The following is a 12144-nucleotide window of genomic DNA, read 5'->3' on the forward strand; positions in this document are numbered from 1 at the left end:
ACCTTTCCATAGCTTTGATGTGATTTTTCCAGTTAAGTTAGGGGGTCCACTGCCGAGACGTCCGCCACCTCCATGCACAAGTGAGGCCCATCGTTAAAACTGGAGGTGGTCCCTCTGCAAAGTTCTGATTCAGATCTGGAACCAGCACCAAACTTCCTCTTAGTTTAGGAGCGGTTTGATGCAGGCTCAGGTTAAAGAGCATCTCGAAGGATCACACCCTTGTTTTGCCGGCTGCAGCAAAGAGGTCTCCCCATGCAGATGGATCCGATCGTGAAATTCCTTGCTTGGTTCTTCCTCAGGCAAAGTTCCCTGTGATTTGACTGTTAGAGGACTTTAGCATTTACCATCCTGTGCATGAAGGTGACAGGGTCTCTTAGCCTTGGGTATAATCTTTGCTTGACTATTGCCAAAGTTCATGCGATTCAAAACAACCCTCCACCCTATCCCCCAGAAAAAAACTTTCTTAAAAAAAAAGGTACTGTGTGTTTGTTCCCGAGCTATTTTTACATGGATTTTGATTCATTGGCATTGTCTAAAAATAAGTGGTCTCCATGGCGACGGGCTGCACTGTGAGATGTAGCGCATCTCCTTAAAGAACCGCAACAAAAGCACATGGGAACGCTCGGTGTTTAAAATATAGCTCAAGACAATACCTATGGGGGGGGTTCCTTTTATTTAAATCCAGGGGCTATATTTATAACCATTTACCTTATTTTTCATGGTCTCTTTGAAAGCTGCCACCTGTTTCCTCTAATGCAGGCAAAACACTGGGCTTTCTATATGCCCCTTATATCCTCTCCCCTGCCAGTGAGACTTGAGTTTAGGGGTGACCAAACTCCATTTGCCAGGGATGCATTGGCAACCAGGTCCCTCATTTTGTGCCATAGTCTGCCTTGCTTCCTGACTAGTCCCATTGTGTGCTGCTCTGTGAGCATGGGTGGCAAGGGCCAGCTCATGGGCTCATCATGGTCATATGCCATCAATGTCCTTACGTTTAAAAATAAATGGCTACCACCATAATATATGGGGGCCCCTAACTCGGGGGCATATGTTGTTTTTTGGCTGAGATCACCAGCAATCAATGCAGGGGATTGGTTTTGTAAGGAAGGATGGTCTTGTGGTTAAGGCTCTGGGCTGGGTCTCTGGGTCCAATAGCTGGCTCTGCCACAGACCCCCTGTGTGACCATGGGCAAGTCACCTAATCTCTTTGGCCAAGATGGTGTGATTTTTTTTGTTTGTTTTGGGTGCTCAACTTGTGACCTTAAAGGGTCACTGACTTTCAAAACGTGCTGGGAGGAACAAAGACCGCAGCAATTTGTGAGGCTTAGTAAAATTCCAGGGTTGGGTCAGTTCCTAGTTAGCCTGGGGTAACTCATTCCATATTGTTAAGAGCTGCCCATAATGCAGCTGAGTTTGCCCAGTCAAAAACACACACACATGGTCCCCGCCCCAAGGGATTTACACCTGAAGTCAGATTGAGACACACAGGAATCCCACCCATTCCGCTATGGGCCCATCACGATGAGGGTCTCATGGAGGGCTTCCCAACAGCCATGTGTTTGAAGAAGGGATCGGGGAGGCATGGGGCTGCTCGCAGGAATGTGGGGTGTTTGTACCCTCCCATTACTCACCAGCACCTCTCTGCTCTTTTTGTTTCAGTGCAGTGGCAGCTGCGGGCAGGGGAGGATGATCAGGCATGTGTACTGTAAAACCAGCGATGGCCGTGTGGTGCCAGAGTCCCAGTGCAACCTGGAGACCAAGCCGCTTGCTATCCACCCCTGCGGGGACAAGAACTGCCCTTCCCATTGGCTGGCACAGGACTGGGAACGGGTAAGAGCCAACCCACCTCGAGATTTGCCTGTTCCAACCGATGGATGCGGCCGTCCCGTTCATATGAGGGAATGAGCCTCAGGAGGGAGGGTGCTGAAGGGGGTCTTGACTCCTGGGTCTGTTCCCCACTTTGACCTGCTATGAATTATGTCCCCTGTCTGGGCCTCAGGCTCCCCAAAAGGGGATAATGCTAGAGATCTCAAGTGCCTCATTGCTAGGACTTTGGGAGGTCACTGGTGTGACCCCCTGCTCCCCTGTGGTGTTGGCAGTGGGTGGTGGAGGGCCTGCGTGGGATCCTGGACAGACTGGTGGCCATTTGGGGGTGTTTTCCTTGCGGCTGTGGGGAATATGCCTGTGGAGCAGCACAAGGAGAACTCGGTCCCTTGGAGGCCAAGAGTGAGACCAGCCCAAGCTTTTCTGCCTGAGGTCACACTACATAGGGCATCTCTCCGACGCTTCATTTTGGGCTCTCTCTCTGTCTGGCTTCCGTCCTTGGCAGTGCAACACCACATGCGGCCGGGGCGTGAAGAAGAGGATCGTGTTGTGCCTGGAGATTGTCAACGGGAAAATCAAAACACGGAACCCCACCGACTGTGACGTCACCAAGAAACCCATAGAAGAAACCACCTGCTTTGAGCGGCCTTGTTTCAAGTGGTACACGACTCCCTGGTCTGAGGTAAGGTGCAGCCTGTAGGAACTGGGATTGCTGAGGTCTAGGGTGTGTTCTGGGGCAGCAGGTGCTCTGATTAGAGCAGGGGACTAATAGATAGGAGGCAGCAGCATCCTGGTGAGAAGTAGGAGAGTCCAGTGGACAGGGCACCAGATTATGAGTCAAGAGACCTGGGTTCTGTTCCTGCCTCTTCTGCCTTAGCTTAGGCAGGTTATTTCCCCAATCAGTAAAATGAGGACAGTGGTACTTGTGCACCTTCGTAAAGTGCCATGAGCTCTGCAGCTGGGAAGCAGTAGCCGAGCTCTCAGTAACATCATTCCTAATGGGCACTCTGGTGGGAAACCTCAGCAGAGCCCAGCGCCTTTCCTGACCGGGGGAAGAGGCGATCGTTTCCTCCACCGATGTGGCCCTTCCTGTGCAGAGAGCATGGAAACTGCTGTTTCTGGAGTGCTAAAATGTTTTCAAACGCTCACTCTGCCGATGGCCCAGTGGGTTTGATCACATGGCTGTTATGTTCATAGGACGCCAATCTCCAGGGCTGTCAATCTGGAGCCTTTCATGAGCGCTACATCCACCCTCTCTGTAAAGATGTGGGGGTGAGGGGAGTCCCATTCCTTTGCAAGACTGTTTAATATGTGCACTGTGAATGAGTGACACCTCATCAACACAGCAATCCTTGGAAAACTCGCCCCCTCTCCCAGCCCTACCCCCACTACGAAAGAGCCAGATCCTTTCCCTGCTCTGTCTGGCACGGCAAAGCCTGCTCACTAGATGTAAATGCCCTTAGGAAGACGGCGCACAAAATGAACTGTTCCAGTTTAGCTCACATGGCACAGCCGGCGATGGATCAGCCAGCGAGGTGTGGTGCGCTTGCCAAGAGCTGATTAGGAGTTGGCTACGGGTGCCAAGGCAGCCTTTTGTTGTCTTAGCAGCTCGGGGCAGAGTGCCGGCCCTGCCAGGGTATAATCAGTACTTGCTGTGCTTTTGGAGAACAGCAGTGAAAGGAAGTGTTTGGGTTCGGGTTATTTTATTTTTGCAATCGCTTGTAGGAGTCTGGCTTAGTCTGCAGGGGCAGCCGCAGTAATTGTGTAATGGGACGGGGGGGCTGTAAAAGGGAGGGGGGAGATACTGGCAGCGAGTGGGGCTAGGAGAATTGGGGTCAGCACAGGGTGCTCGGAGCAGGGAAACACTTCCCGGTGTGTGCTCTGCCAATGGATCAGTGGAACAGGCAAAGATTTCCCTGGGTGGTAGTGGGGAAAGCATTGCTGGTTTTGCTTGCAGCGTTGCAGTCATGTTGGTCCCAGGAGATGAGAGAGAGGGTGGGTGAGGTAATCTCTCTAACTGGACCAACTTCTGTTGGAGGAAGGAGCGAGCTTTCGAGCTTCACAGAGAAAGCGTGGCCCTTCCACCAATGGACATTGGTCCAATAAAAGATACGATCTCACCCACCTTATCTGTTTGTCGATAGTTTTGGGGCAGTTCCCAGTGGGGAGCATCTGTGTCCCCATGTCGCTACTGCTAGTATGAATTCCCCCTCGCCTCTCTGCAAAGCGAGGGCACGGCCTGAATGGTGCATAGAGGAGGAGCTGATCTCTCTGCCTAAAGATGGTCCTTGCAGAGCTGGCTTGAGGCACATTGGTAGGGGTCACTGCTGAGAAGCTTTGCCCTGCTACAGCCTGTCCTGTGGTGAATGAGGCTGCACCCGTCACCGGGGCTATTTCTGGGGCATGACGTACAAAATCCCTAAATATATCCCAGGAAATCGTGTAACAAGTCAACTCCCTAACTGCGTGACAACTCAACACTGGACCGGACTCTGGTTCCGACTGCGTGACAGGGGCGGCTGTAGGGAAACTCTTGTCTAGCAGTCAGTGGCCGGAATCCAGACCCCAAAAGCTGGGTCTGGTTCCTGGCCCAGCTGCTGCAGATGAGCCTCTGTCCTGCCTCGCAAGATGTGTTTTGTCGTTATCATTATTTACACAGCACAGTAGGTGTGTGCGGTGCTTCAAAGGCAAATCAATAACCACAGGTCCCTATCATTATACTAGAGCCCTTTCCTTCAGAGGTCCAGACAGCTTGATGAGTTTAGTTTTTAAAACCAGTCATTGGTTTAGTCTGGAATCAATACAGCAGCCCCCACTGCAATTCCAGTGTGACAATGCATCCGAACGTCAGTAAACAGAGACAGGCTGTACTCAGGGTGGCGATGGCTTTGCAACATCTGCACTAGGCACGCTGAACGGTGGGCCCTGTTTCGTCTGAAAGCCCCAAAACTAAGGGGCTGGGACGTTGGGACTGGGTGTCACCCAGCATGCTAAGCGGCTCCCCTTGGCTACACCAGCCCCGGAGTGAAACTCACCCTGTGCAGAGGGTCAAAGCAAGGCCTAGATGCTGCCGATGTGGGACATGAGTGGTGCCTGGCTCTGCGTGGCGGGGGGATGTCCGTGCTGTGCTGAGGGAAGTCGGGAAGGTTTTTGGATTGGTTTTGCAGCCACCAAAGGTTTGATTCAAAAGAAAACTGTTTCATCCTGACGGGGTTACTTGATTCTATCTGAAAGAGGAGCAATGAGTCTCTGTGCACCCCAAAACCAGGGCTTGTCAGTTTCTAGTCGAGGATTTCTGTGCACAGCCCTTGGAGGCCTGCTGCCTCTGCCAACAATATCTCTGTCTCGCTCTGTTCACCAGTGCACCAAAACCTGCGGCGTTGGCGTGAGAATGCGAGATGTGAAGTGCTACCAGGGCACAGATATTGTTCGTGGCTGTGACCCGCTTGTGAAGCCTGTTGGTAAACAAACCTGTGACCTGCAGCCCTGCCCTACTGAGCCACCAGGTGAGGAGAAAGAATCCAGATCGTCTTGCCAAGACACGGTTTGGGGCTGTGTTTTCAGTGCAAGCCAGTAAGGAACAGGAGCTAGACTAAGGCCTTGTCTATGTGGGAAAGTTTTACCATTTATACAGACTATACCTGTATACAAGCTAAACCCATATGGTTACACAGGTATAGTTATACCGGTATAACCCCTGTGGAGACAGTCTGCTATAGGAGTGGCTTGTATCGGTTCACTTATGTTGTGTGGGAAGGGGCTTAAGCTAAACTGGAATAAGCCATTTTCACACTACTACTTCTCAGGTGCATTGATCCTCCGAGGTGCTGAACACCCTCCACTCCACTCCTGTGGCACGTTTTGTAAGAGCAGAAATCTGGCCAACATGTTACTTCCCCTCATTGTTACACAGTGCTCGGTGCACTTGTTATATGCCTCGTAGCTGCCCTCCACCCCAGAGATGGCTGCTTTTCAGTGGCACTGTATGTGTATTGTTTGCACAGTGATTGGAGACCTATGCATGTATCTTTATTCATGAGGAACACTAGCTACTGTGCAATAAGATGCAGCAGAGACAGTTTGGCTTTTTGGGCAGAGCACAGGACTGGGACTTGGCTCTGCACCGGGCTGCTGGGTGACGTTGGGCAAGTCATGGCAACACTCTGTGCCTCAGTTTCCCTATCTGTAAAATGTGGATAAATGACACTGACCTTTGGAAAGTGCTTTGAAATGTACTGACAAATGGCGCTGTCTATAGGGTTTTTCTGGCTTTATTAATTTAATTTTGTGGGGGGGCTTGTTTTAGCTATTTTTGAGTGTACTATAGATAGCCAATAATCGGGGGGTTTCAGCACTTTCTGTTTGTATATACAAACAACACTACATTAAAGTGCACCATCAGGGTCTACATGGACCAATTAATGCATAACACATTAGCACACTTCAACACTCACACCCCTGTAGACAAGCCCTTAGATACGAGCTAGGGTGCAGAGACAGCCCCTTTATAAACAAACTGCACTGGGAAAGGGGTGAGGTCAACACAATCCGAGTCACCGTTTCCAGTGGTTTTCGGGTGTTTATTGGTTAAATACCAGTTTCATTTTTTCGTAGCCAGGGTGTTTTATAGAGGGTATCAGTTAAATCAGAAGCCCAAGCTATATATGAGTAGTATTATTATATTGTATTTTTTCCAACTGAAAAAAAAATCTGCATTCAGCCCAGCAAACACGTAATGGTGGCAGGTGCCATCAGTGTCCGGATGAGCTGGCCTCACACATGCTATTCCTGCAGATGGCCATGTTACGGTAAGGGGTGTCTTTCAGAGGAATAAAACTCTGGCCTGAAGACAAAAGCTATCTGTGCACAAGCTAACTCTGGTAGCGCGCTTCTCTGTGAATTCCCACTAATGTTCGAGTAAGTTTCAGCTGTGCCATTATTTTAATGATTTTGGTCTCCTAATGTACTGGGGGATTTGTAACTATCTCATTATCTGAGTGCAGTCTGGTGGTTCAAAGAAACCGTGAGCGTTAGTGAGCATGTAGTTCTAATTCACTAATAGGATTTGGGAATAAGAATAGTCCTGCAGATAAAGCACACACCTGGGAGTCATATTTGGGTTCTGTGCCTGACTCTGCCATGGACTTGCCGTGTGACCGCTGGTAATCCATCTCCCCCATCTGTCACCCGGGGAAAGTGATGCCTGCTCGCTGTCATGAGGTTTGTAAGGTGCTTAGTGACCCTGGGACAGAAGGCAGCATGGAGGGGCAAAGTATTGCTAAAAAAACCAGCAATTAGGTGGAATGGTTGTGCACCAGCAAGTCCTTCCGGCCGTCTAAGTGATGGGGCCTGGCTCCGCTCAGCAGCCTCATTGTAGGAGGAAGGTTTCCCATTCTTTTGTCCACTCTTCCACCTGCTCCAAGATTCCCCACAGCTCCCTTTATTGAGAGCGAATGTGAGCTGCACCCGATGGAATTGGATCGGGCCTCCTCCTGCTGTTCAGCTGGTCACTCACTCTGGGTTTTTACCATCATACTGCTGCGCTCCTGATCATTTCAAATGTGTACTTTGACACATACATTACTGTCTTTATGTTACGTGTCTGTACTGCGCCGGGCACAGTGGGGTCTTGGTGGTAAAGCAATAAAACCTCCAAGGAGGCAAGGAGTTAAACAGCGTGGGAAGAGATGAGCTAATAACATAGACTGTAACTTTTTTCATACTGTTGCCTTCTGACCTCACTCATCTGAGGGCCAATATGTGTTTCTCTTCTCTAGATGACAGCTGTCAGGACCAAGCTGGAACGAACTGTGCTTTGGCAATCAAAGTGAATCTCTGCAGCCACTGGTATTACAGCAAAGCCTGCTGCAGGTCCTGCAGGGCTCCCCACTCCTAGTGGAGAGATTAGCTTAATGACTTCAGCACTTGGAGACAGAAGGAATTAAGGGTAGACTCATTTTGAGCATCCAGCATTTGGCAGGAGACGTAACATACACCAGGTTGATGCTCCCGGGTTTGATTTAACCACTTACCGATAGCTCATCATACTGGCATTATTAAGAGTTAAATGTGCCGCAGACTTGCGGGAAGGATGTTTTCTTCCACCACTGCAAAACGGCTATTCTGATTCCTCATAACGGAGGGAAAGGGCACCAACATTTTGTTTCGAAGCTGGCATGAAAGCTTCGTTACTACTGTACATTGGTAGCATGTGATTATCAAAAGCTGTACATAGAATCTTGTATATTTGATTCACTCTTAATTCCAAACAGTCACTTGTTTTAAAAGGTCTTTTCTTTGTTTTCTGCACGAGTTTCAAATTGAGAACGTCAACGTGTCAACCATGTGAAATTAAAGCACCATCATGTTTGCCTTAGCAGAGGATCCAGTAACCTGCTTTCTAGCCTTAATTTCCTTTATGTTTGGGAGCTGAATTTCATTCCCTAAATGAGCACAAGCCAAAGCCTTTGTAATATGTAGGTGTATACTTTTTCAGAGAATTTTATCTTATAATCAAACTTTAGTTTCATAGGCCTTATAAAAATCATAATGCTGACATATTGTATATAATAATGAAACATAACTGCACTTTATATCACAAAAAAGACGTGCTCTTTTTAATATATTTGTTTACAAACAGTGAACTTTATCCCTATAATCATTAATTTGTACTCGTATGTATATTTTAATAAAATTGTCATATTTATGGTGGTATCTAGTTTTATTCTTGAATTTTTAGCGTATGTCTGTCCCTGGATATTGGTGCTGAAGAAGCGGTATTGGATAGGTGTCACTGTAAATGTAGGGCCTGATCCTGCAAACAAGCATCAAACTTACTTTACTATGGGAGTAGACCTATTGAAGTCAATGGGATGTAAACTCTTCGGGGCAGGGACTGTCTTTTTGTCCTCTGTTCACACAGCACCATGCCATGACTGGGACTCCTAGCCGTTATGGTAAATACAACTAAGAAGTAATAATCATACGACTCTGGATAAGTCGCCTCCATGGCGCATCTTCCAGGTCTGGGGCAGTACTTTGTACCTAGCTCACTGAATAAATGAAGGGCATGATTTTATGAATAGCTTCTGTCACTTCTTGCCAGCCATAAATTTGCAAAGAGAAATGTTTGATAAGCTATAGGAATAGGGCAGGTTTCCAAAATAGCTGTGTGTTGGCTTAACTTTGCTTCCATTGCCATCAATGGCGAAGACTCCCACTGACATCGACAGGGAGCAGAGGGGGCCAATCTGGAGCACTTCTTGAAAAATCCCTCCTCTAGGAGACAACGCGATTAACACAAGGCAACGTGGTTCCAAACGCCGCCAATAAAAAAAAGCTCAGCCTCTGAAATCATGGCAAAGAGTCGTTTATTTTTTTTATTTGCTTTTTTTTCTCAGTGAGTCCAGAAGCCCTGTACAACAGTTCACCAGGTGAAGGTTTAGTGAAACAGATGATATCGCTTGCTTAGTTTCAAAGATCTACTGGAAAAAAAGAGGAAAGATGGAGCTATAAGTACAGCTACAGGAAATGCAAAGAATCCAAAAGCTAAATGCATTTGAAACAAACTTGAATAAGACTCGTACAACGGAAGAGACCTGTAGAAGCAGCCGCTGTTACACCAGACCACTTAGAAGACGGAACGCCATTCCCAATGAGCACATTTACAGCAATGCGTCCCCACTTAGGGAGCTCAGTAAGGAATAAATCCAGCATATTTAACTTGTTACAAACCAAGACAAAAAAACCCAAGATGTTCTAAGCTATTAAGTCCTAAAGAATGACGTGTACTTTAAAAGGTCTCCCATGGAATTAAAAAAGCTCAAGGTCAAAAGTATAATTTCCAGTTAGGCGGCATACAGTGGTTATAAACAACCGCTTTCCTTGCCGAGAGCATGTCTGTAGTGAAGAAACCTGAACCAGAGCATGGTGCCGAGATCATCAGAGTCTATTTGCAGCCAGTCCCTGCTCTGTAGCTGAACGAGTCGTTCCACAATGACAGAGCAATGCTTTTAGCCTGACTAACGTACAGTGCCATTACAAAGGAGATAGTTCATAGAACAAATTGTATGCACCAGAAAAACAAGCCTTGAGGGAGTGAGTTGCAAAGGACCTTTCGATATGGTTCTGTCACTGCTGTTTCCTTCTTCTTCTAAAGAAATTGTAGATGGTTTGCTATTTAAATGAATAAAATGATCCCTGTCGTGCTTTAGCCAGGGAAGTGCCTTACTATGCCAAAATAGCAGTCAACTGCCCTCTAAAGCTTCCAGAGAATTTGGTGCTTATGGATTCTCAGCATCAAGAAATTACAAGCCTGAGCCTAATTTCAGTGCACACAGGCAACTGTTCACCTCCTCCTCATGTTAAACTACCTAAGCCAGGTCAGAGATTGTGTTTAGACCCGCTGGGGTCTAGGTCTCTGGCTTTTAGCATTACAACAGTTTGGCAGGGTTTGAACTATTATCAAAACAGAAGAAAACAATGGTGCATTTTTACTTTTTGCGGTGAGCATGACCTTGAAAACTCGGACAAAGCCTCTTCCAGAGCAATCTCTGTGCAAAGCCACATAAGGAGAAGGGAACGGGGAAACAGCTAATCGAGGCCGTGCCCTGGCCATGAATGACTGTGCAGCAGCCCCGTTCTGGGCCGTACATGGCCTTGGCTACCATTGCAAATGAGCAGTCCTAGTTAGCTGAGCATTGTCAGTGACTTGTAATTGAGAATGTGACTGTTGCTTTGTTTTAAGTCTAAAATGTGACAAATTTCCAGACGGAACAAATAAAATGTCCTCTTTATTTCTGTTTAGCCCTCATTTCCCTAGTTTAGAAAGAGCGTGTGGCATTGTTGGGGTTTTTTGGTAATATTTGCAAAAACAAACCTGCTCAGTGCACTGTTCTCCCGTTACATAAAAACCTGAAAGTTCTTGCATGTGCTATTTCAAAAAATACTTTCCATAGATTCCAGATGCCTGATACATTTCAGCTCTGGAGACCTCCACTAAAGGAAGAGACTTTACAATAGTTGTGCATCCTTAACCTCAAGGCACTTCCCTTCAGCACTTGTGACCAAAAAAGAGGAAGACAGAGAGCGCCGGCTTCATAGAAAGATCATGGATAACCGTTAGGATTTACTAACCAGTAAATTAAGCTGATCTATGACATTCACCCCTATCTAGAGAGAAACTGCACAAGACTATGCAGGACAAAGTCCCAGTTGGTCCTGCTTTGAGGCCGTCGGCGGTGCAGAGACCTGGTGGCAGGTCCCCTGTGGGGGGTGAATTTCATCAACAAAGGGAGGCTGTCGAGTCCTATTTACCTGTGCAATGCTCTTCCACTTTGTCAGCTATTGCAGGAAACCTGCCTTTAAGATTGCAAACTACCCCATAGCAATTGTCGGTGATGGGTATGGAGGGGCTTTTTAGGTGTAGGAAAGGATGCACAATATCAAAATCTCCTCAGTATAAAAAGAAAACATTTTCAATGTACAGCTCTAGAAAACCTACCCATACAAGCTGCAACCTCTACAACCATCTCTCTCTGGTTTTTTGTTTTTTTTTGCTTACCCTTTATCTAGCAATTTAATATATTTATATACCTATCTACTGTATAAATACATTCATCATTTTAAAACACTTCCATGGATTTTAAAAGTTTCACCGTTGTTAAAAGCCACAACGGCATAGAAAAAGCCTCACGCTGAGTGGTCATTTGCTGGGCAGCCCACCGGTGCGGGGCTCCAGCCACTCAGACGTCGGTGCTTATGCTCCGACTGCGCGAGAAAGCTTCTCGCATGGCTGACAGCCGGTTGGGGTTCAGAGCTTGCAGGTTGGTCACGTTCACCGGCAGTTCAATATCTTCCTGGCTGATGGTCTTGTAGCTGACCCGGTCTCCTCCATTGTGGATCTCTTCCGGCTGCTGCAGAAAGAAGGTAGGTGGCTCATAGTGGGAACAACTGGGGCAGACAGTCCTGCACTGGGAGTGCTGTTTGCTGAAGGGTGAGGAGGAGGAGGAGTAGAGCGAAGGCCCATTGGTCAGCATTACATTGCGGTTGCTGTGAAGTGGAGGGATGTGGGAATGCACGGCAAAATCTGGCTCCTCCTCATCCTCTTCAGATTCCTCTTTCTTGCAGCAGTAATACTGAAAAGCCAAGGAAACAGGAAGCCATTGATCACTTAAAAGGAACTCAAGCCTACAGCTGCGTCAGTCTAAACAGTAATGGGTTTGCACATGGATTTGGAACCTACCAACGTTTTCAGGGCAGCTTTGGTTCAACCTATGAGAAAAAGATGGGCCATTTGCAACATCCTGCGCTGGATTTGAG

At 47.5% G+C, this 12144-nt stretch overlaps 2 protein-coding genes across 5 annotated transcripts in view; one reads left to right on the forward strand and one right to left on the reverse strand.

Annotated features, from left to right (window-relative positions):
• ADAMTSL2 (ADAMTS like 2) overlaps window positions 1-8435 on the forward strand; it is a 46701-nt gene extending 38266 nt beyond the window's left edge. Inside the window, exons 16-19 of the mRNA XM_074973460.1 lie at window positions 1660-1830; window positions 2330-2506; window positions 5186-5330; window positions 7602-8435. Of these exons, the coding sequence (XP_074829561.1) occupies window positions 1660-1830; window positions 2330-2506; window positions 5186-5330; window positions 7602-7720 (612 nt within the window). The 3' untranslated portion in view covers window positions 7721-8435. The remainder of the gene's footprint in view (window positions 1-1659; window positions 1831-2329; window positions 2507-5185; window positions 5331-7601) is intronic.
• A 772-nt stretch (window positions 8436-9207) lies between these two features.
• Window positions 9208-12144, reverse strand: part of FAM163B (family with sequence similarity 163 member B) — a 64199-nt gene continuing 61262 nt past the window's right edge. For all 4 annotated transcript variants that reach the window (XM_074973609.1, XM_074973608.1, XM_074973607.1 and 1 more), the window contains one exon: window positions 9208-11960. In XM_074973609.1, the coding sequence (XP_074829710.1) occupies window positions 11568-11960 (393 nt within the window). In that variant the 3' untranslated portion in view covers window positions 9208-11567. The remainder of the gene's footprint in view (window positions 11961-12144) is intronic.

This window comes from Natator depressus, chromosome 16, assembly GCF_965152275.1.
Source record: "Natator depressus isolate rNatDep1 chromosome 16, rNatDep2.hap1, whole genome shotgun sequence".
In the NCBI taxonomy this organism is placed as follows: domain Eukaryota; kingdom Metazoa; phylum Chordata; order Testudines; family Cheloniidae; genus Natator; species Natator depressus.